Genomic DNA, 24882 nt, shown 5'->3' with positions numbered 1-24882 from the left:
TTAACTGTATCAGGTTCCATTCTTTGTGAGGAATAGGCCACAGAGTTAACTAATGGCCTGCAATTCAGCTTTGTTCCAGAGCTGTTCTCCACTGCCAAATGTCTGTACCAGCTGTTTCAATTCCTTTCTGTATTGTGTATACAGAATCTGTGTGTAAGTTTCCTAGCTTCTTTACTTGGATATGAAAATGGAAGCACTAACCCAATAATTTTATCCTATATAAAGCAAAAGTAGGAACAACAGATGCATCCATAGTTGAAGCAGTTATAACATAAAGAAGTTCTACAACATAAGAATGTCCCCAAATCATTGTACTGCAGTTACTGGAAGAGACAATTGAAAAAATTACTAATTGCTAAAAACAGAAAAAATTTCAATGCTTTATTTATATTCAACTGAAATAGCAAATTGTGCCTATTATGCTAATAATGATTTTTTTTTTTTTTTTTTTTTTTTAAGATTTTATTTTTTCCTTTTTCTCCCCAAAGCCCCCCGGTACATAGTTGTGTATTCTTCGTTGTGGGTTCTTCTAGTTGTGGCACGTGGGACGCCGCCTCAGCGTGGTCCGATGAGCAGTGCCATGTCCGCGCCCAGGACTCGAACTAACGAAACACTGGGCCGCCTGCTGCGGAGCGCGCGAACTTAACCACTCGGCCACGGGGCCAGCCCCACTAATAATGATTTTTTTATCCCACATATGTCCTGAGCACAACTAAGAATCTGAGCTACAGGATCAGGGGGCATTGTACCTTCCTGAGTTAAAATTAGTCCTGTTTGATTATTAGTATCATAAGCAAGTCTGTATCTTATCTATAAAACTAGGAGTTTCAACTAGTGGTCACTATTTTACAAGGTATTGACATGTATCACTAATAGTCACTCCCTGTTGATCCTTTTGATAAGATATGAGACATCTTAGTTTGGAGTTCCTATGTCTTCTACCACTTGGTAAATTCCCTTTCTAACTAAGAGAGTAGATGTCAGAAGAAGAGCCTTCAGGCCCGTTGGAATTTCTTCACATTGTTTTGTTTGCATTCTATTTATTTTTATGGCTAAAATCAATTTTTTTAATTATTTTTTTGCTGAGGAAGATTCGCCCTGAGCTAACATCTGTGCTAATCTTCCTCTATTTTGTACATGGGTCACCACCACAGCATGGCTGCTGATGAGTGGTGTAGGTCTGCACCCAGGAACTGAACCCAGGCTGCTGAAGTGGAGCACACTGAACTTAACCACTAGGCCATGGGACCAGCTGTGGTTAAAAAATCTATTTTTGGCAAGTGATTCTGGTTTCTATTTATGGTAGGTGGGGTAGCCAGCCCCCAAGATGAACCTGAATGGTCTCTGTCTCTTGGTATTCATACACTTGTGTAGTCCTTTCCCATATTATATCAGTATTGGTCTGTGTGACCAATAAAATATGGTAGAAACGACAGTACATCACATCTGGGATTAATTATAAAGACGTTATGTTTCCATATTGGTCACATTCTCTCTTGTGGACTATTTGTTCTGGGGGATGCCAGCTGCTATGTGGAGAGCAGCCCTAGAGGCAGCCCACATAGTGAGGAACTGAAGCTTCCTGCCAAAAGCAATGTTAGTGGGCTTAGAGGTGGATCGTCCAGTCCCAGTCAAGCTTTCAGGTGACTGTAGCCCCTGCCAACAGTCTGAATGTAACCTCATGAGAGTTCTAGGACTACTCAGCTAATAAGCTGCTCCCAAATTCCTGACTCTCAGAAACTGCATGACATAATAAATTCTGTTGGTTTAAGCCACTAATTTTGGGGGTAATTTGTTGCACAGAAATAGGTAATACAGTAGGGATAGTAAAGTTGGGTTTTTTAGTTAAATTTTAAAAAAGTGAATCAAGAAAAATATTAAGTAATAAATGGAAGTGATGCACGGACATGATTAACATGAAAGTGGTACAGGAAATGGGAAACACAGCAAAGGCATGTTCTGGGGTTTTCTGCAGCTTATATACCCTATTTGAAGTATCCAAGTTTGAAACGTGAACTGTGACTATCAGCTTGAGCTTCTTTCTTTACCTGCTCTCAAAACAGTGTGGTGTAGTAGAAAGTGCACTGGTAAGGTGCCAGGAAACCCTTGATCTGAATTGCAGTTCTATTTCCTAGCGGTGTGATCTCAGTAATGTTTATTAACATTTTTTGAGCCTCTCTTTCCCCATCTGTAAAGTAGGAAAATTAGCACCTACCTTTCTGGGCTTCTGCAAAGGTTAAAGGCAATATACTGTAGAAAGTTCTTACAATAGTGCCCAGCACATTGTAAGCACTCAGTAAGTGCTAGCTATTAAATAATTCCTTGTGATTACTTTCACCTCAGTATCTAACTAGATTATAAACTGCCAGGTGACAAGACTTTTATCACATACCTCTCAGGGCGTCAGTGTAGCACTGAGGTTAAGAGCCTGTTTGGAGACAGCTGTGTTTGAATCCTAGCTCTGCCACTTAAACTTTCTGAGCCTCAATTTCCTAGTCTGTCAAATATGGATCCTAATAAGATCTAAGCACTCACAGAGCCATTAATTAAATGGTATGACTTATATAATATAAAAGAGTAACTCGTAAATTAAGTACATGGTAAATTAAGGATAGTTGATGCCTATCCTCCATTATGACCCACCAACAAAAACTGTGCAAAGGGAACATAAGAAAAAGGGACTCAAGGAAAAAAAAAGGCCACTAAACTAGTATAAATCGAAAGAAATAAAGCTACCCAAAGTTCTTTTCTGTATGTAGAAAAGCGACTCCCACAATATCGAATAAAAAAATTCAAATGTCTATCCTTGATCTGGGTTGTATGGACAGTAAATAAGTAAAACTTGTGCAAATTTCCTAAAAGTACTTAAATGTTGGGGTATTTTTTATACTATGCCAATTTGGGGGATAACCTATAATTTCTAGCAGGTGTTAAAAATGGAGTACAAATCATACAAACTACATCTTTGTAAGTGTTTAAAAAAGTGCTCCAAAATATGTCTCTGGGCTTTAAAACATATTTCCATCATGTCTAGATAGGAAGAGTAGAAGAACTGTTATGAGTTAGATTTTCAAAGGATTAGAGAATTTTAGAGCTGGAAGGGACCTTGGAGAACTTTAAAATGTAAATAAAGGATTTACTTAACAGTCTACATTTAAACCTTTTCTTACTAATCATGTGATCTAGCCATCATACTTAACTGAAATACTTAGATGATAATAAACATTTTAAAATAGTATAGCTAACATCCAATGAAATTTTACCTAAAAACAAGTATAAGGATTTAATTCTAAAGCAGAGATTAAGCCCAGAGGGCATATGGCCCTCATTCCTGTTTTATTTGGGGAGGTATGTTTAGTTTAGTTTAGTTTAGTTTTTTTCCTTTTTAAATTGCATTTGGATGCTTTTAGGCAGGCCATGCTTGCACTCTCTAATATCAGTGCCTGCCCTCTTTCTCCCAGTTGTATTATATTTCGCCAATTGACATATACTTGGTCCCTGTAGGCATTTGAATTTGTAGCCCTGGTTTTAAAGAATAATTTTAGTTAAAATGGAGGAGAATGAAAAATGTTTTTTTAAATACTCATATTTAAGTCTCCACTGTCTCATTCTGAATTTCACTTTCAGAAACCAATTTGTCAATATTATTTATTATATAATAAATATGTATTATTTTATTATTTATTTATTATATTATTTATGTATTATTTATTATAACAGCAATAATGTATTACTGTTATTTCCAGGATATAAATGCAGTGATAACTAATCAAAGTGCTCAACAAAGAAAAGTAAGGACAAGAGGAGGCTTCCTTTTCTTGCATCTGTGGTAAATAACATCTACCTTGTCAGAGGCCTTGCACTAAGCGGGGCTGGGCTTTACTTACGAGTCTACTCAATAGTAGACTGGTCAAAGCCTGTATCCCTGTGCACTATGTGGGGAAACATGAGTAATTTTATAGTTGGTTATGTACTAAAAAGTAATCCAAGCAAAAGAAAATGACTCATCTAACTCTTAAGGATATGCAAATACAACTCTAGCCAAATCATCATCCTCATCCTTCTTATACTGTGAATGAATAATTGTATTTCTTTCAAAATTAATATAATCAGAGCTTTAGGTAATTCATTCAGGACACACTGCCTTCAAACTGTTTTACAACCAAATTACATAGCAGTTTTTTTCCAAGAGGATTCATTGGTAGTATTAGAAAATTTTAGAATAACTTCCAACAATGAATTTCTCCTTCTTTAAGTTGATGCTATTGCCCTTGTCAGCAGGCTGAAGCCATAAGAAGAGTAAAGTTTGTATTATAATATTCATGTGGTGAAATCACCTTCTCTAAAACACTGTCTTTCCTGACCTCCTGAAGCAGTTTATCACTTACTCCTCTGTGTTACAATCTCTGTACCTTCTAACTGTTAACTCATCTTTCACTTCAAGTAGACTGTGACCTCCCAGAGGGCAGGGATCAGGTCTTAGGTTGTATTTATACAACTTAGCACGGTGCCCTGGCTCAATAGAAAAATTAAAACCAAAACACTCCCCCCCCACCCCGTGCCCTCAGTTCTCATTGTCATTCATTTTGGCTGGACTGGAATCATTGGTGGCTTTAAAACCAACTAGTTTATGGGACTTAAAGCCTGTTATTCTAATACAATGAGCATTATGTTACTGTCCAAGTCTAACACCATCATTTCACATGATAACACCTTCTTAGTTACCTTCTGTTCTCTGACCAAACTCCCTCCCTTCAATTCATATTTTTCTATTTTATTCTAGTTCTGCCTGTGTTGCTTTTTTAAAAAATCTCTTTCCCACTGCAGGACCGAGGAGCCACTCTCCTCTCCCTGCTTTACTAACTTCTAGCCTTAATGGACTTTGCATATAATAGAAATTTCAAAATCCACTCTGAGAAACAGGAACCAAATAGAGGAAAAATAAAACTCTTCAAAACACACACTACCTTCCACTGCTCTTTTGAAGAATACTTTACAGCTTCCACAAGTCAAGACCCCATAATGACATCCTGAAGCTTCATCAGAGCACACAAGGCAGAGTTTCGGAGGTGGTCCCGTTGCCGCTGAGGAGCTGGATGGAGGAGAGCTTACATCTGGTCTCATTCCAGGGCTAAAGAAGAAAGCAATGTTATGATTTAAGTGTCAGGACTGTCAAAGGAATATCAAAATACAGTTCTTACTCCACAGTGAGTGTGTTCACACTGAACTCTGGCTTCAAGTACTAGCAAGCATTAAAATATCCTATCTAAATATATTCAAATAATGTTTTGTTCTTCTTTTATACAAAATTAAGAGTGAGGTCATTTCTTTTTTAAGTATCCCCTAAAAGTGAAATTGTACTTAGAAATTACAATTTTTAGTTGCTTAGGATTTATAATCACCTTTATTAAGGTGTCATTTACGATAACATTCACCACTTATAAGCATACAATTGATGAGTTTTGTTGAACAGACAGTTATGTAATACCACCATGATCAAGAAATTGTATTATATCCATCACCCCAAAAAGATGCCTCCTACTCCTTTAATTGCTTAGGACATCATTCCCCCCCACCACCACAATTTTAAGATCTTGTACAGGCATCTTTCTAAATTTACTCAAGTCTCATTACAGATCTACCCACGCCCTCTACTAGAGTAAAAACTTTTTACAATATTAGGATTTAGTCCTATATGTCTCGTTCCCAATGTAATCCTAGCTGAAACCACAGTTTCTTATGACTTAGAAAAGACTGATGCAGAAACATTACTTTCTATAACCTTCTTCTCTGGCTTGCAGTAAGACTGGGAAAAGCACTAGGCTTTCAACAGAAAGGACCATCCTGCCCTTCTCACTCGATGAAAATATGCCCTGGAGAAATACTTAGAAAATGGGAATCTGCTTCTCCTACTAGGTCTCATCTCACTACAAGGAGTGTAGATTTAGTGTTTACAGATAAATATTCTTTTCCTAATTTGTTATTTTGAAAACTTTCAAAGTCTCAGAAATGTTGAAATAACTGTACCATGGATATGTACCCTTTACCTATACTCACCAATTCTTAACATTTTGCCACATTTGCTTATGAAGATGTATTTTTTTATAAACCAATGAAACATCCTTTTAATGTTGGAGGAAAAACTCACTATAAAACATTTCATAATAGATGATACAATGGTTACTAATGTTGTATCTTCCTAAAGAATTTTTATCTTACATGCTAACTTTAGAAATATAACTGTATTGTATAACAGAGTTTCTAACCTTCTAACCTTGTGTAACTGTAAAAAGAGTCTCTACAACATTTCTAGAGGCTTCCCATTCCTTCTCTGGTTATGCGTTTTTCAGAAACACGGATGGTAGCAATCTGTTGATTTTGGAGCTCTACATATTAAAGTGTTTTGTTTTTCACCTATATAAGAACTTTCATAAACATACCATTAACTTTCTCTGAAATTTTCTTAATTTTCCTATTCTCTAAAAGAGATGGCATTTAGGAATAAACTTGGGGTGTTAGTTGTCTCTTTGTCATTCTTCATTATTGCAGCCAGTAACAATACTAAATCTCAATTACAAATGTGATTGAATTAATTCACAGAGCAAACTAACAAATTGTCTTGGTTGTTAACATGGTTAGAAATTATATTTATTAAGTAATATCTTTTTTGTTCTGTTTTAGGAATAAAGTTAAAAGGTAATTATAGAATGACAATTTGTTTTATAAATGTCACTTGAAGTAATTAGGCCAATAAATCCAAATAAGCTCCTCTTAAATTCTGTCCTGAAATGAAGCTTACTGCACCTTGCCAACCCTCTGTTTGTCTAAGAAGCTCAGTCAACAGGACAGCATTCCCACGACCCCAGTTCTGGGAATAGGCCCCATGGTTTCACATTGTTCTCTGAACACTCTCAAGAAGAATTTCTGGATGTTTCCATATCACAAGGCATTGATTCCCTGCTAGATTTAGGAGAATGGACCGAGTACATATTGAAAGCCTACAATGGAAGAGAATACCTGAAATGACTCTCCTGTACGTCTGGCACGAGCCACCCTTGATTGATGGAAACTTGTGACTAATGTAGAGGGCTGCTCTGGGCCAGAGTTTTACAGAGAAGTAGGAAGGTCTTGGAATGAGTGAACAGAGCAATGCGTTAGGGAGGCAAAAACTTCCTTGGCTTCTGTTCTGAAGATGCTCCTATTCCTGCTCAGCCAATCTCTGTTACCTGACATCTATTTTTAGGAACCAACCAGTTGTTTTTATATTTAGTTTATGGAAAATGAGTGCAGTATTTAAAGACTTGAAAGGTTCTGTAATGTTTTCCCAATCAATTATATATATCTATTTTTATACGTAAGGTATATATTTATATGTACACATACATACATGTATGTATGTACTTAAAATAGTACTTTGTAGTATTCTGTAGTTTTAAAACACTTTCATGAATAGAATCTCATCTGTCCTCTCAACAAACCTGTGAAAAGGATATCACCACCTCTAGATGAGGTCATGCAGTAATAGGAGATTGATCAGGCAGCCTATTTGTGGTTAAACTGACTTGTTTCAGATCTTAGCTCTACCACTTAAAACCTTGTATAACCTTGGGTAGGTATCTCCTACTTTGAGTCTCAGTTTCCTCATGAGTAAACTGGGAAGGACATCACCTGTGTGTGTGTTGTGAAAACAGGAGAACACACAGAAAGTCTAGCACATAGTTCCTGCATATAGAAGGTACTCGATAAACGTTCATTCTTTTTTCTTTCAGGAAAACTGCAGATTTTATCAAAAAGCATTATAAGGGCCAGCCTGGTGGTGCAGCAGTTAAGTTCGCACCTTCTGCTTCAGTGGCTCGGGGTTTGCTGCTTTGGATCCCAGGTGCGGACCTATACACCGCTTATCAAGCTATGCTGTGGCAGGCATCCTACATATAAAATAGACGAAGATGGGCACAGATGTTAGCCAAGGGCCAGTCTTCCTTAGCAAAAAGAGAAGGATTGGTGGCAGATGTTAGCTCAGGGCTAATCTTGCTCAAAAAGAAAAAAGTATTACAAGTATTGTGTAAGTGGAAAGTAGTAGTATTCTGTCTAAAACTAAAACCTAGGACAGTATTCCCAAATTCTCACTTATAAATTAGAGCGTATGCAGAACATGTTCAGGCTACTCAACCCTTAGCCTCAGATGACAAAAGAGAAAGTTAAAACTGAATGAACAAATGGATCGATAGAACTGTAGCTAAGAATCTGGATCTTAAGTCAGGCTTTGGCATCCCTTCAGGCAGTCATTCTAGGCTACATCAGATTAGAACTGAGTACATGGAAAGCTGCCAAGTGCACCACACACATCAGTGGAAAAAATCAGTCTTCACACAAATATGAGGACTTTGATGGCACATAATGAACACCATTGGGAGAAATGGATGAATGCAAAACAGTATTCAATCGAAGACGTGACCCAGTGATATTGCTAAAAGGACTAGGGTGCAACGAAATGGTTAGAACTCAAAGGAAAACCATATGGAATCACCATCTTTTAATAAGAAAACAAGGCAGAAAGAAAGAAAAAGCACACCGTAATAAGAATGCATATTACACCCCCTTTGAATGGAGAAGCTAAAATGTCCTGGTCTTTGCTCAATGTGTGTTTACAGCTGTGCCAAACATTCTGAAGATGCTAAAAGATTCTATTCTGAACTGACTGTATCCAGGGTGCTTTCTTTTAAGTGCAGAGTCATAGGAACAAAATACCTTGTTTCAGGTGAATACTTGAAAGCTGTTTCCCATTCAGAATGGAGAGTGTGCTGGACACCAAGTTATTCCTGAGGCTGTGTTCACATTAGAGTTGAGAGAGAAAAAACAAATAAAGCTGGGTTTTTCTATTTAATTCTCTTCCAAGAAAAGCAACTGATGAAAGGAGGATCATAGACAGACAGTCATGGATGGATCATGAAAGTTTATAACACACCTTGAGTAGCATGTAAAAAGTGCAGGTAAATTACACTCTTTCATTCAGCACACACTTTCTGGCACCTGAATGCCAGGTACTGTGAGGATACAGAGGTCGGATCATATGGGCAAGTCATATCATGCATGAAATGCATTACTGAAATGATAATGAACCTTGAAACTTTGATCGAGGTAGGAGTAGCATAATATTTTTTAGCTGCCTTTTGTGTCAGTACTACTAGGAAAAGAGTCAGCTATATAAACAGACATTACATCTGAGTTCAAATTCTAGCTCCAGTGCTAGCTGTGTGACAGGGGCTTGCTGATTTAACCCCTGAGTCTGTTTCCTTATTGGTACCATTTTAGGAACTTTTATGTGGATTATATATTAGTTACATAAAAGTACTGGCATACATTTGGTGATCATCAAACAACATGTCTCTCTCCTCAACCCCCAGACATTAACTTCTTTTTTCTCCCTCCCCCAACTCCTCCTTCCCTTCTGGAGGATCTCAGGGAAAGAGAAATAGTCTTCCCTGTGAGCCAAGAGAGGATTAATGGTCCTCCAGAAGCTTAAATTCAGGTAATTGCAGATGTTCTTTTTTGATACTACACCAAAATTTGACAACTTAGTTTTTTAAAGGTTAGTTTTGCAATGTGGAATCTGAAACCATTATCAGTGAACTTGCTGTGACTCTGTTATGTTAAAATCCATTGGTCTGTCTTGCACTTTGAATGGACCTTTTACCCCTGCATGATTTTGTACTGTGATGCATAGGTCAGTTGGAAAATACTGGTTCACTAAGTTACGCAGATCTTCCAAATGTTGACACAATTCATGATACAATATAAAACAATCACATTTGTCAAGCTTACAGTGGTAGATATAAATCTTCCAAAACTCTAAATTTTGTTTGAAAGCTCTAATTTTTATCAATTGGCAAAAAATACTGTCAGTTGTCTTCCTTGAAGTGATAAGCTCACTTGAGTCATTTTTGAGAAAACATCTCTCAAATACCCAAGGCTGAAAACCATAGTTTATCCATGGTATACCATGAAAAAAGTGGCTTTTTCAACTCACAGCTTAAACAGTCTTAGATACGTTTTTCTTTGAGGCAGTCATCAAATGCAGCACGAGTGCTTTATGCATCTTCCCATTTTGTCACAGATAGATATTAAAAAGACACATATATTCAAGGGTGGATATTTAACAGAATTAATTATATATTGGTTTTCTTTCTTTTTTAACTGTGAGTGCATGGCTGTGAATACAATGATTACTGTATCCTAAGATGCAAGCAGTTTTACTTACCATTGCTGTTGTACCATCAGTGCAAATGTCAACACAGTGAAAAAGGCAAATAAAGATTATGCATTATCATGAAAGTAGTTCTGAAAGGGTCTTGGGGACTCCCAATGGTCCATGGACCACATTTTAAGAATTGCTGTTACAGTGAATAGTGAGGACCGTAAATCAGACAGACTAGATGAAATGCAAGAAATCCATTTGGAAAAAAAGGCAAAAAGGGTATTATTACCGCAGAGAACAAGTGTTAGTTAACACGGGGAAAAAATCCTGGAAATAAAGCTGCTACAACTGGATTAATTTTTACCAACTACAAATGGAATAGGTATATTCTCATTGGCTCACCAGTTTTTGTCCAAATACCCTAAGTGTTTCTCAATTGGGAGCAATTTTGCTCCCTAGGGGACATTTGGTAATGTCCCCTGAAGACATTTTTGAGTGTCACAACTGGGGAAATGCTACTGGCATCTCGTGAGAAGAGGTTAGGGTGCTGCTAAACATCCCACAGTGCACAGGACTGTCTCCCACAACAAAGAATTCTCCAGCTTCAAATGTCAATAGTGCTGAGGTGAAGAAACTCTTGCCACAAAGCTTTAAGCAACATAAAGTGGAGAAAAAAAGAAAATTCAACATGGACCAGAAACATATTTTAAAACCTTCGAAACTATATCTTTAAAAATGGGGCAACTGCCCTACTGAGGCAACCCTAAATATTGTTTGATTCAAGACAATCCAAAAAGAGATTCAGAAGAGAGCTGAGGCCAGGGACTATACAGGTTTAGTGACTAGCTTGAGTCAGTAATTTACTTGTGTTTTTCCCTCTAGAGCTAGCCCTAAAAGGTGGTTTTTACACATTAAAGTCGCCTGCACTTTTCCTATCTTTGTTCATTAGGAAAAATGTAAATACTCAGCTGCATACACCAGGTGACTATATTTCCTGCCCATTTATCCCTGCATTCGCTAAAGGATTACTGATTTGTTTGATAATAAGCTACGGAATAGTTTTCAAATCAAATAGAAAAATACTCTGGGAGAAGGCTTTCACAATATTTCTCTTAAATGGTTTCAGCAGGACACATTTTATCTTATTTTATTAAGCCAAAGAAAAGCTGATTATTCTCTTTGCGTTTTTGAGAGAGGTTTCTATTGGTTTTAACTTTAGGTGCATTTTAGGACAGTTTCTCAAACTGTGCATCATTTATACTCAATCGTCTTAGGGAGGAGGTTAGAGCAACAAAACTTGTACTGTAATAGGCCAGTAACATTTTTACTAAAGGATGAGTGAAGGAGATTCCCACCTGCCCGCCCCCCCGCCGATCTGTGAGACACCAATGGCCTGTCCATGTCTCTGGGCTTAGTTTCCTTGTCCGTAAAATGAAGGTCTTGAATCAATAAACTCCAAGAAGCTGTCCATATTTCCCAAGGTGTGGGGTAGGGGTAGCGGTAGGAGGTACAGAAGAAAATACTTGGGTCTGTAAAGGCTTCCTTGGATCTGTATATTTATTCCTGTAAAGAGGGAATATGGTCACCTTATCTATGCTTCTTTCTTAAAGTCTAACACGTTTTCCAGAAGAAATAATTTTCTTTCTCTTTCTAAGAATCAGTCCTCTGGTCTGGTCATTGTGTTAGCTAGCTTAGTTCCTAACAGATGAAATCTTGTAGCACCCCTTTCTCAGGCTGCATGTATTCTCAGTTCTGTTTGCTCAGGTTTGCATTAGGGGACGTGAGTTTTAATGGGGAGTAATGATGATGTGGTATACAGAACACTAAGACAAAGAGTACGTAGCAAGAACAGTGAAGAAAACCTTTTTTCATTACATGGTTATTTCTAGAGTGAAGACCTGATTTTGTTCTATCTGATGCTTTCTCATTTCTTAAGAGCACAGAAGTATAATTATGGTTTGGTACACCAAATTATTAATGTGACATCTTCAAAGAAAGCAAGAACAAGTTTGAGACAGTGGTACACTTATTGCTGCCTTCTAATATATATCTCACTATAATATCCAGGGTTGAAACTGATGGCCATGGAGTTGTGTTTTTGAGCTTGAATCTCACCTTTTTTTTTCCTGTTCTTTCTTGACTTGGATTTTTCTTATATACCAGTGCATTTGTAGTTTTATTAGGTTCTATTTTTAGAGAGTGGGTGGTAATATCTTAACATTTTTTGATTAAGTTGGTTCAGCTCTGGTACTATTTGTAGGTATCTTCAGTGTGAGGTCCCTTAGTTGAAAGCCATTGTTATTATTAATTATTTGTAATTGCATAGTAAGCCTGAATTTGGGCTTGTGCCTGCATCTTTTGTATTTTGTACATTCAGTTATTTAAACTTTGGGAGTCCTCTTCAGTTTCATTCATGTACATCTACTTTGTAGATTAAGTAGACTTTGTCAACTACGGTCTTTTTTGGGTTTGTAGTTTAGTTTAGAATTGTGTTAAATTGATGGCTTGTATTCGACCTCATTTTACATTAAAGTAAATTATCTAATTTTTGAATTCTAGAATTTTGAACACTTACTGTAATTTGTAATATAACTACTGTGAAATACTTGAATAAAGATGACAAGGAAAACAAGAATCCCTGTCATTTCCACATCAACTACGATAGCAGCATATTTCTCAATATCTTACTCCATTCTTAGAGAGGCTTGAATTCCTCTCACTATATTTAGTAACCCAGGTTTAAATGTAGAGGTTTTGCCAATTCCAGCCCTTTTCCCACATCCTATTTATTACTCTAACAGTATATCATGTACTTTTTTCTTCCTTCCCACTCTGACTGCCACCATCTTAATGCATGCCTTCCTGCTTGCCTTAACCACTGCAGTGGCTCCAGCTGCTTCTCTTTCCATTTTGTCCCCCAAACTGCTAAAACTCTTTTTGCCCATCATGATTAAAACTCTCTGTGGTTCCTCCATTGTATATAGTACAGGCCCAACATGATCCACAATCTTGTTCCTCCTTCTTTCTCCTATCATATGTCTTCCTGATCCTCTACACAGCCATTTGGTTTCTTTATCACCTTAGGGATCCTGTATTCTACAGATATTTATGAAATTACTACTCCCTGCCACATTTCTCCTGGGAGCTTGTGCTAAGATCTGTTCTCCCAGCCTGGAGCATCCACCATGGATCTTCTGATCCATGACAACTTCTAGATTCCCTTAAACATTGCCATGTAGCACTTTTCATAGGTGATCCTATGATACCTTTTGAGGTATGTTCCTATCAATAATTACTTTTAGGTAGGGTCCATGCCTTAGGCCTCTTTATATCACCAGCATCTTGTACAGTGTCCAGTATATGTTATTTTATTTAGCTTATTTATACATTATATCTTTATCTGTTCTGCAAAAGAATTTGAGGCAGTTAACATGGTAGATGTTTATGAGAGTATATCCAGAATACTAGGAGCTAACATGCAAGCTCTTTATACACATTATCCCATTTAATCCTCTCCACAAACTTAAGAAGTGGGTACTAGTTTCACTGTTTTACAGTTGAGGAAACGAAGATTTAGAGAAGTTGACTTGCTTAAGGTGACAAAGTAGCAAAGTCAGGACTCAAACCCAGGTCTTTCTGACACCAAAATCAGTGTTCTTAACCAATATTCCACTTCCCTCACTAGGATAAAGTGGCAAAACTGAGAAGCTGAGGTAGATCTAGGTCTTCAAATTGAGGAATAATGCCTTCAACTTTGTAGGCTGATGTCTGATGTCTCAGTGATATGCAGCAAAAAGTAGCAAGTTCTTGTGCCCGCTTCCAATCCTGATCTGCCACATGAAGGTTTTTGCCCACATAAGGGTTGCCAGAGCAGGTCAAATAGGTAAAAACAGTTGCCTTAAAATTGTGCAACAGTCTGTATTGTTTGACTAAATTTTCAGATGATCCACAAACTCTGTATAGCTCATAGTGCACTATTAGCATAATTCTTAAATCCTACAAAGATGTTTGTAAAATCAAACAAAAGCAGAACAGCTATGCTATATTCATATTTATACTAATATAAAAGAAGGAACAAAACCTTCAGAACCAACCTCAACTTGATCTAAGGCCACATACTCCCTCCTTCCCTGCCCTCAGTCAAAAGCTAGGGCTTAATTCTTCGATTCTTAGATTCTTACATTAGTGTGAGAACTTCTTGGTTTCTCTATTATGCCAGTCTCCCTGATGAGTTTTTTAATTTTATTTTTTATTATAAATTTTATTTTTCCTTTTTTCTCCCCAAAGCCCTGGGTACATAGTTGTATATTTTTTGTTGTGGGTCCTTCTAGTTGTGGCATGTGGGATGCTGCCTCAGCATGGCTCGATGAGCGGTACCATATCTGCGCCCAGGATCTGAACCGCCGAAACCCTGGGCTGCTGAAGTCGAGTGCGTGAACTTAATCACTTGGCCACGGGGCTGGTCCCCAGATGAGTTTTTTTGCTATATACATTTCCCTCCGGTTTTGATGATGATGCTTTCACTTCATTCCCTGGATCCTAAATACTCACTGAAACAAATTAAAGGAATAATTTTAAATATTTAATAAATAGTGAAAACATTGGTAAACTTCTCCTTGGAAGAGGAAGGAAGAAAGAAATAACAAAGCAGTCTTTAGAATGATATAAAAGTTACTTAATGGACATCAGCAATATAAGCAAACACTCCCATCATAGTAATAATCATATTGGAAACCAACTTACTGATTTTTAATTCTATGTGCCAAGCTCCATGGCTAGGTACTTTAATAAATATATTATCTCAAATAATCCTTACTACTAGTCCATTTTACAGATGAGAATACAGAAATTTAGCCGTTTGTTTGTCCAAAATCACAGCACAACCTGGATTTGAATTCAGCACTGCCTGATTCCAAAATCCATATTCCTTACCTCCATGACTGTGTTGCCTGACAGAGACCTGCAGTGTAATATCCATTCAGCTTGATAGTTTTTAAAAGACTGAGTCAAGTTGATAGTCTTGAGGAAAAGTTAAAAGATCAAAAATAATTTTTTCCCCCTCTTCTGACTATGCTTGGTATCACAATGGAGTAGAAATTATCATATTGACTTTCATTTTTTCTTTAGATTCTTGTTATATTGACGTTATCTTAAAATTAGCATATTCACATTCTAAATTATTAAGGTAGTGTCACATTAGCCATTAAATACTGAATTAACATGGAGACCATGTATGAAAAATGTGAAAATAGAAATAGGAGTGCTTTGTATATTCATAAACCATTTTTGCTCTTAAAGGAGCTTTGAAGCAATTATGTTTGACTAACACATTAGACCTTAGAATTTTTTGAGATGCACTTAATTTTTCTGAAATATACTGTTGCACCTAAGTATCCAGTTGGAGGTATATGATATGAATAATAATTTCTGTACTGTTTTGGAAAATGTGTTAATACTTACAGTAAAATTTAGAAGTTAATTTTATACAGCTTTAACTAGAAAGGAGCTGTTTAGTCACATTACCAGTATTACAGATAGAAGATTTACATCTTTTGACTGGAAAAAATTATTGATGCAAATTAACATGTCAACTGATGTTGAGAAGACTGATAAAGCCAAAAAATTGTGGTTACTCAATTTAAAGGCACTAAAGTACCATAATTATACACTTAACTTGACTATGTAATAACAGCTACAATTTATTTAGCCCTTCTTATGTGCTAGGCACTTGATATACAGAGTCTATAATCCCTTGAAAATAGATATCACTAATCTCGCTGTACAGATGCAGAAATAAAGATTCAGAAATGTTAGAGAACTAGGGGGTTGTCCAAGACGGTGGCATAGGAAGATCATGAACTCACCCCCTCCCACGGACACACTGAATCTACAGCTACATATGGAACAATCCCCTCTGAAAAAGAACCGAAAACTGGCTGAACAGCTGCTTCCCATCAAACCAGAAAAGGGCCGCATGGAGGTGGGTAGGAGAAGCTGAGATGTGGTCTTGCCAAAAGCCCCATCCTGGGCATAGGGACCCACAATTAGGAGGGATCTCATAAATCCAGAGCTTCTCCCTGAGGAGCGAAGGGTTCATACCCCACATCAGGCATCCCAACACTTAAGACTTGCACCTGAGAGACAACCCCCAAAACATCTGGCTTTGAAAACCAATGGGCCTCACATTCAAGAGACTGGCTGCAGCAAACTGAGAGACTGTTCTTGAAAAGCTCGTGCACAGACTCAGCCCACAGGCAACAGCTTGGAAAGCACCCAGACTGTATGTGAAGGAGTCATTTACCAATATCCAACTGTCTACTGGAGGGGCAAGAACCTCTTAGGAAACTCTCCAGGGACAGAGGAACTGGTGGGCGCCATTTTGTGCTCTCCTTCTGCCTGACTAAAGCCAGCAGCACTGTCCTTGTGCTGTCCCTCTGCCACACTCCACTGTGCTGGTATCTCCAAGAAGGGAGCTTTTACACATGTCTGGTGTCCCGTTTTTTGGTATTTTTTTAAAGTCTGGTGTGCCAGTTTTTGTGGTGGCAGCCCAGGGGACACCCCTTGAGTGTCTGGCTCTGGAGGCCAGGGGGCTTTGTGTTCCTGGGTCCCACAGGACGGTAACAATCATAGAGACAGTTCTTGGCAGAGTACCACCCCCAGAGCACTGCACAGATAGCAGACTGAAACACACCTCCAGTCTTTCTGAGAAGGAGGCTTACTTTTTTGTCCAGAAGGTTTTTTTTTTTTTTTCAGGAAGATTAGCCCTGAGTTAACTACTGCCAATCTTCATCTTTTTGCTGAGGAATACTGGCCCTGAGCTAAAACATCCGTGCCCATCTTCCTCTATTTTATACGTGGGACACCTGCCACAGCGTGGCTTTTAGCAAGTGGTGCCATGTCCACACCTGGGATCCGAACCAGTGAACCCCGGGCTGCTGAAGCAGAATGGGCGAACTTAACTGCTGACCACCAGGCTGGCCCCTGTCCAGAAGCTTTGACTTGAGGGGGCAGCCTCCTGGCCTGGCATACTCCTAGAGGCCTATGGAGGTGCCTTCAGGGAATGGAGCCCAGTGGGCACAATCTTTCCACTCTACCTCTGACTCACTCCCGCTTGCCACGAACTCCCAGAAGGAGCTTATATTCTGGTCTGATTTCCCTGATTTATGCATTTGCTACCAGGGGACACCTTTACATCACCTGGCTTTGGAGGCCAGGGAGCTTAAACTCACAGGTCCCACAAAACTATAACTAACAGAGAAAGAGTTCTTAAACAGCTACCACTCTCAGGGCACAGCAAGAGGCAACAGACCCAGGTGCTCAGTTTCTTTGTGAAAGAGGCCTATAATCCTACCATCAGAGCAGGAGCCTAAGAGTCAGCCTTCTAATTAAACACACCTCTAGGGGCTGACTGTAAACCTTTCCAGAGACCTTGGAAGGTGAGCATGTCTTCACATACTTCCTCTACTGTGCTCCAAAGCACCAATATCTCATGGAGGAGAGTTCTTACACATGTCTAGTGCCCTGGTTTTTGTGGTTGCCACCTAGGGGACACTCCTTGATCGCTTGGCTCTGGGGGCTAGCAGGGCTTACAATTATGGTCCCACAGGACTGTATAATATTTGCATACTTCAAAAGCTGCTGCCTGAGGGTCTGGGTTCCAATCAGTCTGAAACTAGGTGCTGACTGAGATCCCTCCCTGTGAACACTGACAGGTCTTGGCATGCCATCAACAACTAGAGCTATTAAAAATAAATTAGACTGCTTGGACAATCACAAAGGTTTGAGAGACAACCAAGAGGATGGCAAGGTTGAACAGTAAGGGTTCATTTCCTTCATGAGTCCACTCTTTCAAGACTGGGAGAGGTAGCTGTTTCATTTAATAGAAACAAACACAGAGAGTCAAATAAAATTAGGAAATTGAGGAATATGTTACAAATGAAAGAACAAGATAAAACCTCAGAAAAAAACCCTTAGTGAAACAGAGATGAATAATTTACCTGACAGAGATAAAAGTAATGGTCATAAAGGTGCTCACCAAACTTGGGAGAAGAATGCATCAACACAGTGAGAACTTCAACAAAGATAGGAAATATAAGAAAGCACCAAAGAGAAGTCAGAGAGCTGAAGAATACAATAACTGAATTGAAAAATACACTAGAAGTGTTCAATAGCAGACTAGATGAAGCAGAAGAAAGGATCAGTCATCTCAGACAGAGCAGCAGAACTCACCCAAACAGCAGCAAGAAAGAATTCTAAAAAGTGAAGATCGTTTAAGGGACTTATGGGACAACATCAAGCAGAGTAACATTTGCATTATAGGGGCCCCAGAAGGAGGAGAGAGAGAGAGAAAGGGACAGAAAATTTATTTGAAGAAAGAACAGCTGAAAACTTCCCTAACCTGGGGAAGGAAACAGACATCGAGATCCAGGAAGCCCAGAGAGTTCCAAAGAAGATGAACCTCAAGAGATCCACACCAAGACACATCATAAGTAAAATGTCAAAAGTTAAAGAGAGAACAAGGGAACCCCTGTAACACTATTAGTAGACTTTTCAGCAGAAACTTTGCAGGCCAGAAGGGAGTGGGAAGATACAGTCAAAGTGCTGAAAGAAAAAACTTCCAACAAGAATAGTTAACCTCATGAAGTTATCATTCAGAACTGAAGGAGAGAGTTTTCCAGAAAAGCAAAAGCTAAGAGAGCTCAACATCACTAAACCATCCTTACAAGAAATGTTAAAGGGACTTCTTTAAGCTGAAAAGAAAGGGCACTAATTTATACCACATGCAAGTATAAATCTCACTGGTAAAGGTAAATATATATTAAAAGTAGCATATTAATCATACATAAAGCTAGTATGAAGGTTAAAAGATGAAAGTAGTAAAAAATAACTATTAACTACAATAATTAAGGGAAATAAAAAATAGAAAGATGTAAAATCTGACATCAGAAACATAAAAAGGGGAGGAGAGTAAAAATGTAGTTTTAGAATGTGCTCAAACTTAAGCTGGTATCAACATAAAATATACTGTTACATGTAAGCCTCGTGGTAATGAGAAAGCAAAACCTATAGTAGATACACAAAAGATAATGTGAAAGGTATAACACCAAAGAAAGCCACCAAACCACAAAGGAAGACAGTGAGAGAAGAAAGAATCAGAGAGAAACTACGAAAGAGGCAGAAAACAATGAACAAAATGGCAGTGAGTACATACCTATCAATAATTACTTTAAATGTAAAGGGACGAAATTCTCCAAAAGACATATAGAGGATTAATGGATAAAAAAAAGAACACGCATCTATATGCTCTCTACGAGAGACTCAGTTCAGATGTAAGGACACACACAGATTGAAAGTGAAGGGATGGAAAAAGGTGTTCCATGCAAAGAGAAACCAAAAGAAAGCTGAGGGAGCTCTATGTATATCAGACAAAATAGACTTTAAAACAAAGATTGTAATAAAAGACAAAGCAAGGCATTACCTAATGATAAAGGGGTAATTCCAACAAGAGGATATAACATATGTAAATATTTATACACCCAACATAGGAGCACCTAAATATGTAAAGCAAATAGTAACAGACCTAAAGGGAGAGAGAGACAGCAATACAATAATAGTAGGGGATTTTAATATGCCACTTCCATGAGTGGATAAATCATCTGGATTGAAAATCAATAAGGAAAAATTAGCCTTAAACAACACATTAGACCAGATAGACTTAACAGATCCATAAAAAACTTTCCATCCAAAAGCAGCAGAATACAAACTCATCTCAAGTACACATGAAACATTCTCCAGGGTAGATCATATGTAAGACCACAGAAGTCATTAAGTTTAAGAAGACTGAAATCATATCAAGCATCTTTTCCAACCATAATGGTATGAAACTGGAAATTAATTACAAGAAGACTGGGAAAGTCAAAAATATGTGGAGATTAAACAACATGCTACTGAACAACCAATGAGTCAACAAAGGACAAATTAGACAAAAAAAAAAAAGCTTGAGACAAATGAAAATGGAAACACAACATAGCAAGATTTATGGGATTCAGTAAAAGCAGTTCTAAGAGAATGATACAGGCCTACCTCAAGAAACAAGAAAAGGAAAAATCTCAATCTTTTCCGCCTCAAGAACTAGAAAAAGAAGAACAAATGAAGGCCAGAGTTAGTAGAAGGAAGGAAATAACAAAGATCAGAGCAAAAATATATGAAATAGAGACTAACAACACAAAAACTAAGAGCCAGTTCTTTGGAAAGATAAAATTGACAAACCTTTAGCTAGAATCACCAAGAAAAGAGACAGGGCTGAAACAAATAAAATCAGAAGTGAAAAAGATGTTACAACTGATACCACAGAAATACAAAAGATCATACAAACATGCTATGTCAACAAATTGGACAACCTAGAAGAAATAAATTCCTAGAAACATACAACCTGCCAAGACTGAATCACGAAGAAGCAGGAAATCTAAATAGACATATTACTAGTAAGGAGATTGAATCAGTAATCAAAAACCTCCCAAGAAAAGTCCAGGACCAGATGGCTTCTCTGGTGAATTCTACCAAATATTCAAAGAAGAATTAATAGCAACACTTCTCAGACTCTACCAAAAAAATCGAAGGGGAAGAAATGCTTCCAAACTCATTTTACGTGGCTACCATTACCCTGATAGGAAAACCAGACAAGGACACCACAAGAAAAGAAATTTACAGGCCAATATCCCTGATGAACTTAAGTGCAAAAATCCTCAACAAAATATCTGCAAACTAAATTAAACAGTACATTAAAAGGATCATACACCATGATCAAGTGGGATTTATTCCAGGGATGCAAGGATGGTTCAACATCTTCAAGTCAATCAGTGTGATACACCATGCTTTAACAAAAGAAGGATAAAAATCATATGATCATCTCAATAGACGCAGAAAAAGCACTTGACAAAATTCAATATCCATTTATGAAGATAATTCTCAACAAAGTGGTTATAGAAGGGACGTACTTCAACATAATGAAGGCCATGTATGACAAGCCCCCAGCTGACATCATAGTCAGTGGTGAAAAGCCAAAAGCTTTTCCTCTGATCAGGAATGAGACAACGATGCCCACTCTTGCCACTTTTATTCAACATAGTACTGGAAGTACTAGCCAGAGCAATTAGACAAGAAAAAGAAATGAAAGGTATCCAAATCAAAAAGGAAGAAGTAAAACTTTGATGACTTGCAGATGACACAATATTACACATAGAAAACCCTAAATGCTCCACCAGAAAGGATACAAAGATCAATACACCATAATCTGTTGTGTTTCTATACACGACTAATGAACTAGGAAAAAGAGAAAGTAGGAAAATTCCATTTACAATTTCATGAAAAAGAACAAAATACCTAGAAGTAAATTTAACCAAGGAGATGAAAAGCCTGTACACTGAAAACTATAAAATAATGAAGAAAGAAATTGCAGAAGATACAAAAAAATAGAAGGATATTCTGTGCTCTTGGATTGAAAGAACTAATATTGTTAAAATAGTACTAAGTCAATCTACAGATTCAACGCAATCCCTATCAAAATTCCAATGGCATTTTTCACAGAAGTAGAAGAAACAATCCTAAAATTTGTATGGAACTGTAAAAGACCCAGAATAGCCAAAGCAATCTTGCAAAGGAAAAACAAAGCGGGAGACATCATGCTCCCTGGTTTCAACCTATATTACAAAACTATAGTAATCAAAACAGTATGGTATTGGCATGAAAAACAGACACATAGATCAATGGACCAGAATAGAGAGCCTAGAAATAAACCCACACATATATGGTCCATTAATTTATGACAAAGGAGCCCAAAGGAGCCAAGAATATACAATGGGGAAAGGATGGTCTCTTCAATAAATGGTGTTTGAAAAACTGGACAGCCACATGCAAAACAATGAAATGACTGCTATCTTACACCATACATGAAAATTAACTCAAAATGGATGAAAGATTTGAAATGTAAGACCTGAAACCATAAAACTCTAGAAGAAAACATAGGTAGTAAGCTCAATGACCTAAGTCTTGGTGATGATTTTTTGGATCTGGCAACAAAAACAAAAATAAACAAATGGAGCCATATCAAACTAAAAAGCTTCTGTACAGCAAAGAATGAAAAGGCAACCTACTGACCAGGAGAAAATATTTGCAAGTTATATGTCTGATAAGGAGTTAATATCCAAAATATATAAAGAACTCAACAGCAAATATTAAAACAATGTAATTTTAAAAAATGAGCCAAGGATCAGAATAGACATTTTTCCAAAGAAGACATGCAGATGGCCAACAGGCAGATGAAAGGATGCTCAGCATCACTAATCATCAGGGAAATGCAAATCAAAACCACAATCAGATAGCCATTCTAACAGGTGTGAAGTGACATCATCAAAAAGACAAGAAGTAATAAGTGTTGGCGAGGATGTAGAGAAAAGGGAAGCCTCATGCGCTGTTGGTGGGAATGAAAATTGGTGCAACCACTATGGAAAACAGCACAGAGGTTCCTCAAAGAAATAAGAATATAACTACTGTAGGATCCAGCAATTCCACTTCTGGGTATTTTTCTGAAGAAAATGAAAATACTAATTCAAAAAGAAATATGCACTCCCATGTTCATTATTTACAATAGCCAAGATATGGAAGCAACCTAAGTTCCATTGATGGAGGAATGGATAAAGAAAATGTTGTATATATTCAATGAAATATTGCCACTTGCAATTACGTGAATGGAACTTGAGAGCATTATGCTCAGTGAAATACATCAGACACAGAAAGACAAATACCATATGATTTCACTTATATGTGGAATCTAAACAAAACAAACCAAACAAAAAAGACAAGCTCATAGATAACAGATTGGTGGTTTCCAGAGGAGAGGGGGGTTGAGGATGGGCGAAATGGGTGAAGGTGGTCAAAAGGTACAAACTTCCAGTTATAAAATAAATAGGTAATGGAGATGTAATGTACAGCATGGTGACTATGGTTAATAATACTATCTTGCATATTTGAAAGTTGCTAGGAGAGTAAATCTTAAAAGTTCTCATTACAAGAAAAAAAAGTTTTGTAACTATATACGGTGATAGACAGTACCTAGACTTATTGTGGTGATCATTTTGCAATATATACAAATATCAAATCATTATGTTGTTTATCTGAAACTAACAATGTTATATGTCAATTATACCTCAATCAAAATAAATATACTTAAAAAAATTAAAAAGAAAAAGAAACGTTAGAAAACTAGTCCCAGGACCCTGTAAAGTACTAATGAGAGGCAACGTCTCTATTTGAATTCAAGATTCCAAGTCTACTACTTTTAAAATTTTTAGCACGTATCAATAATAAACTTTTGGGGGCCAGCCCCGTGGCCTAGTGGTTAGGCTCAGTGTACTCTGCTTCGGTGGCCCGAATTCAGTTCCCCAGCACAGACCTACACCTCTCATCGATGGCCATGCTGTGGCAGGGACACACATACAAAATAAGAGGAAGACTGGCACAGGTGTTAGACCAGGGTGAATTTTCTTCAAGCAGTAAGAGGAAGAATGGCAACAGATGTTAGCTCAGGGCAAATCTTCCTCCTCAGCAAAAAAATAAAAAATAAACTTTTGACTGTCTAACTGTATGGTAGATTAAATTAGAACAATATTATAGTGATAATAACTAAAGGATGTTAGAGCTCCTATTTACAAAAACTAAAGTCAAATGATGCCAAAAGTAAAAGAAAGTTATCAGAGATCTAGAATTAGTACTTTTCACCAATATCCATTTATTATCTATTTACCCTGCATTCTCTAGATATAGATAAAAAAAGGCTGACTACGTTTTTAAGAATACATGTGAATTGTTCTAAAATTCAGTATTTTCCTTTCTTTGGTAAGATCTGTGATAAATTATATACTATCAGTCAAAACTAAGGCAAAAATAATATATTGTGGCACTGTGATGTGTACTCTGAACTTAAGTCCACATACACATTTTCTCAAAATTTCATAAATAGTAGTAATAAGCAATTTAAGCTATCATGTGGCTTCACTTTTGCTAAATTTAGCAATAAAAAACAAGCAAGCTTTGGTAGTCCATGTAAGTGTAGGTTACTGCAGTTCATTTTAGAATATTCATTAGAAAAGTAACTTTTGTTTCTTCTAAAATGGTATGTGCTAACATTTTGGAAATTATATGGGGATGGAAAAGAAACTGAAAGCAAGTGATGACATTATTTGTATTTTAAAGTTTGGAGATATTCTTCAGAATGCAGAAATTTCAAGGGCACAGGCAGCACTTTTTGAGAATGGATAAGTGGTAACTTGCTGGAGTGAGAAACTTGCAATCTGGAAGCTTTGAAATTGATAAGCATTTATGATTAAATAATAGTAATTCTATTTCTAAAATAATTTACAGCACATTTAAAAATAAAATAGAGTATTCTCTCAAACAAACTTGTCTTAAAAGCTCTGTCAAAGTTTGTGTCTTCACAAGACTATGACAAAAATTATTTTAACTAAACCAAATCCCTTCCTTAAAAGAATAAGAATGTGAATAATCAGTCAGTAGAAAGTGTTTTAAAAACTGAATTCTTATGTAAGCTGTCTGTTCTGTGTGCAGCAAACAGAACCTGTGGAATACGAGTGTAGATCTGACATTCTCATCAAACAATAGCTCTAAAGTCT

At 37.2% G+C, this 24882-nt stretch overlaps 1 protein-coding gene across 18 annotated transcripts in view; it reads right to left on the bottom strand.

Annotated features, from left to right (window-relative positions):
* NR3C1 (nuclear receptor subfamily 3 group C member 1) overlaps positions 1–24882 on the bottom strand; it is a 112770-nt gene that overhangs the window by 26612 nt on the left and 61276 nt on the right. For 10 of the 18 annotated variants that reach the window (XR_011525503.1, XR_011525502.1, XR_011525501.1 and 7 more), the window contains exon 3: positions 4968–5131. Coding sequence is in view for 12 of the 18 variants with exons in the window: in XM_008520535.2 (XP_008518757.1) it covers positions 4968–5131 (164 nt within the window). In the remaining 6 variants the exon portion in view is untranslated. Of the gene's footprint in view, positions 1–4964; positions 5132–24882 lie in introns of all 18 variants that reach the window. The other 8 variants (XR_011525500.1, XR_011525499.1, XM_008520531.2 and 5 more) reach the window with 1 other exon arrangement.

Source organism: Equus przewalskii, chromosome 13, assembly GCF_037783145.1.
Source record: "Equus przewalskii isolate Varuska chromosome 13, EquPr2, whole genome shotgun sequence".
NCBI lineage: Eukaryota > Metazoa > Chordata > Mammalia > Perissodactyla > Equidae > Equus > Equus przewalskii.
This window is presented reverse-complemented; position numbering and strand designations above follow the sequence as displayed.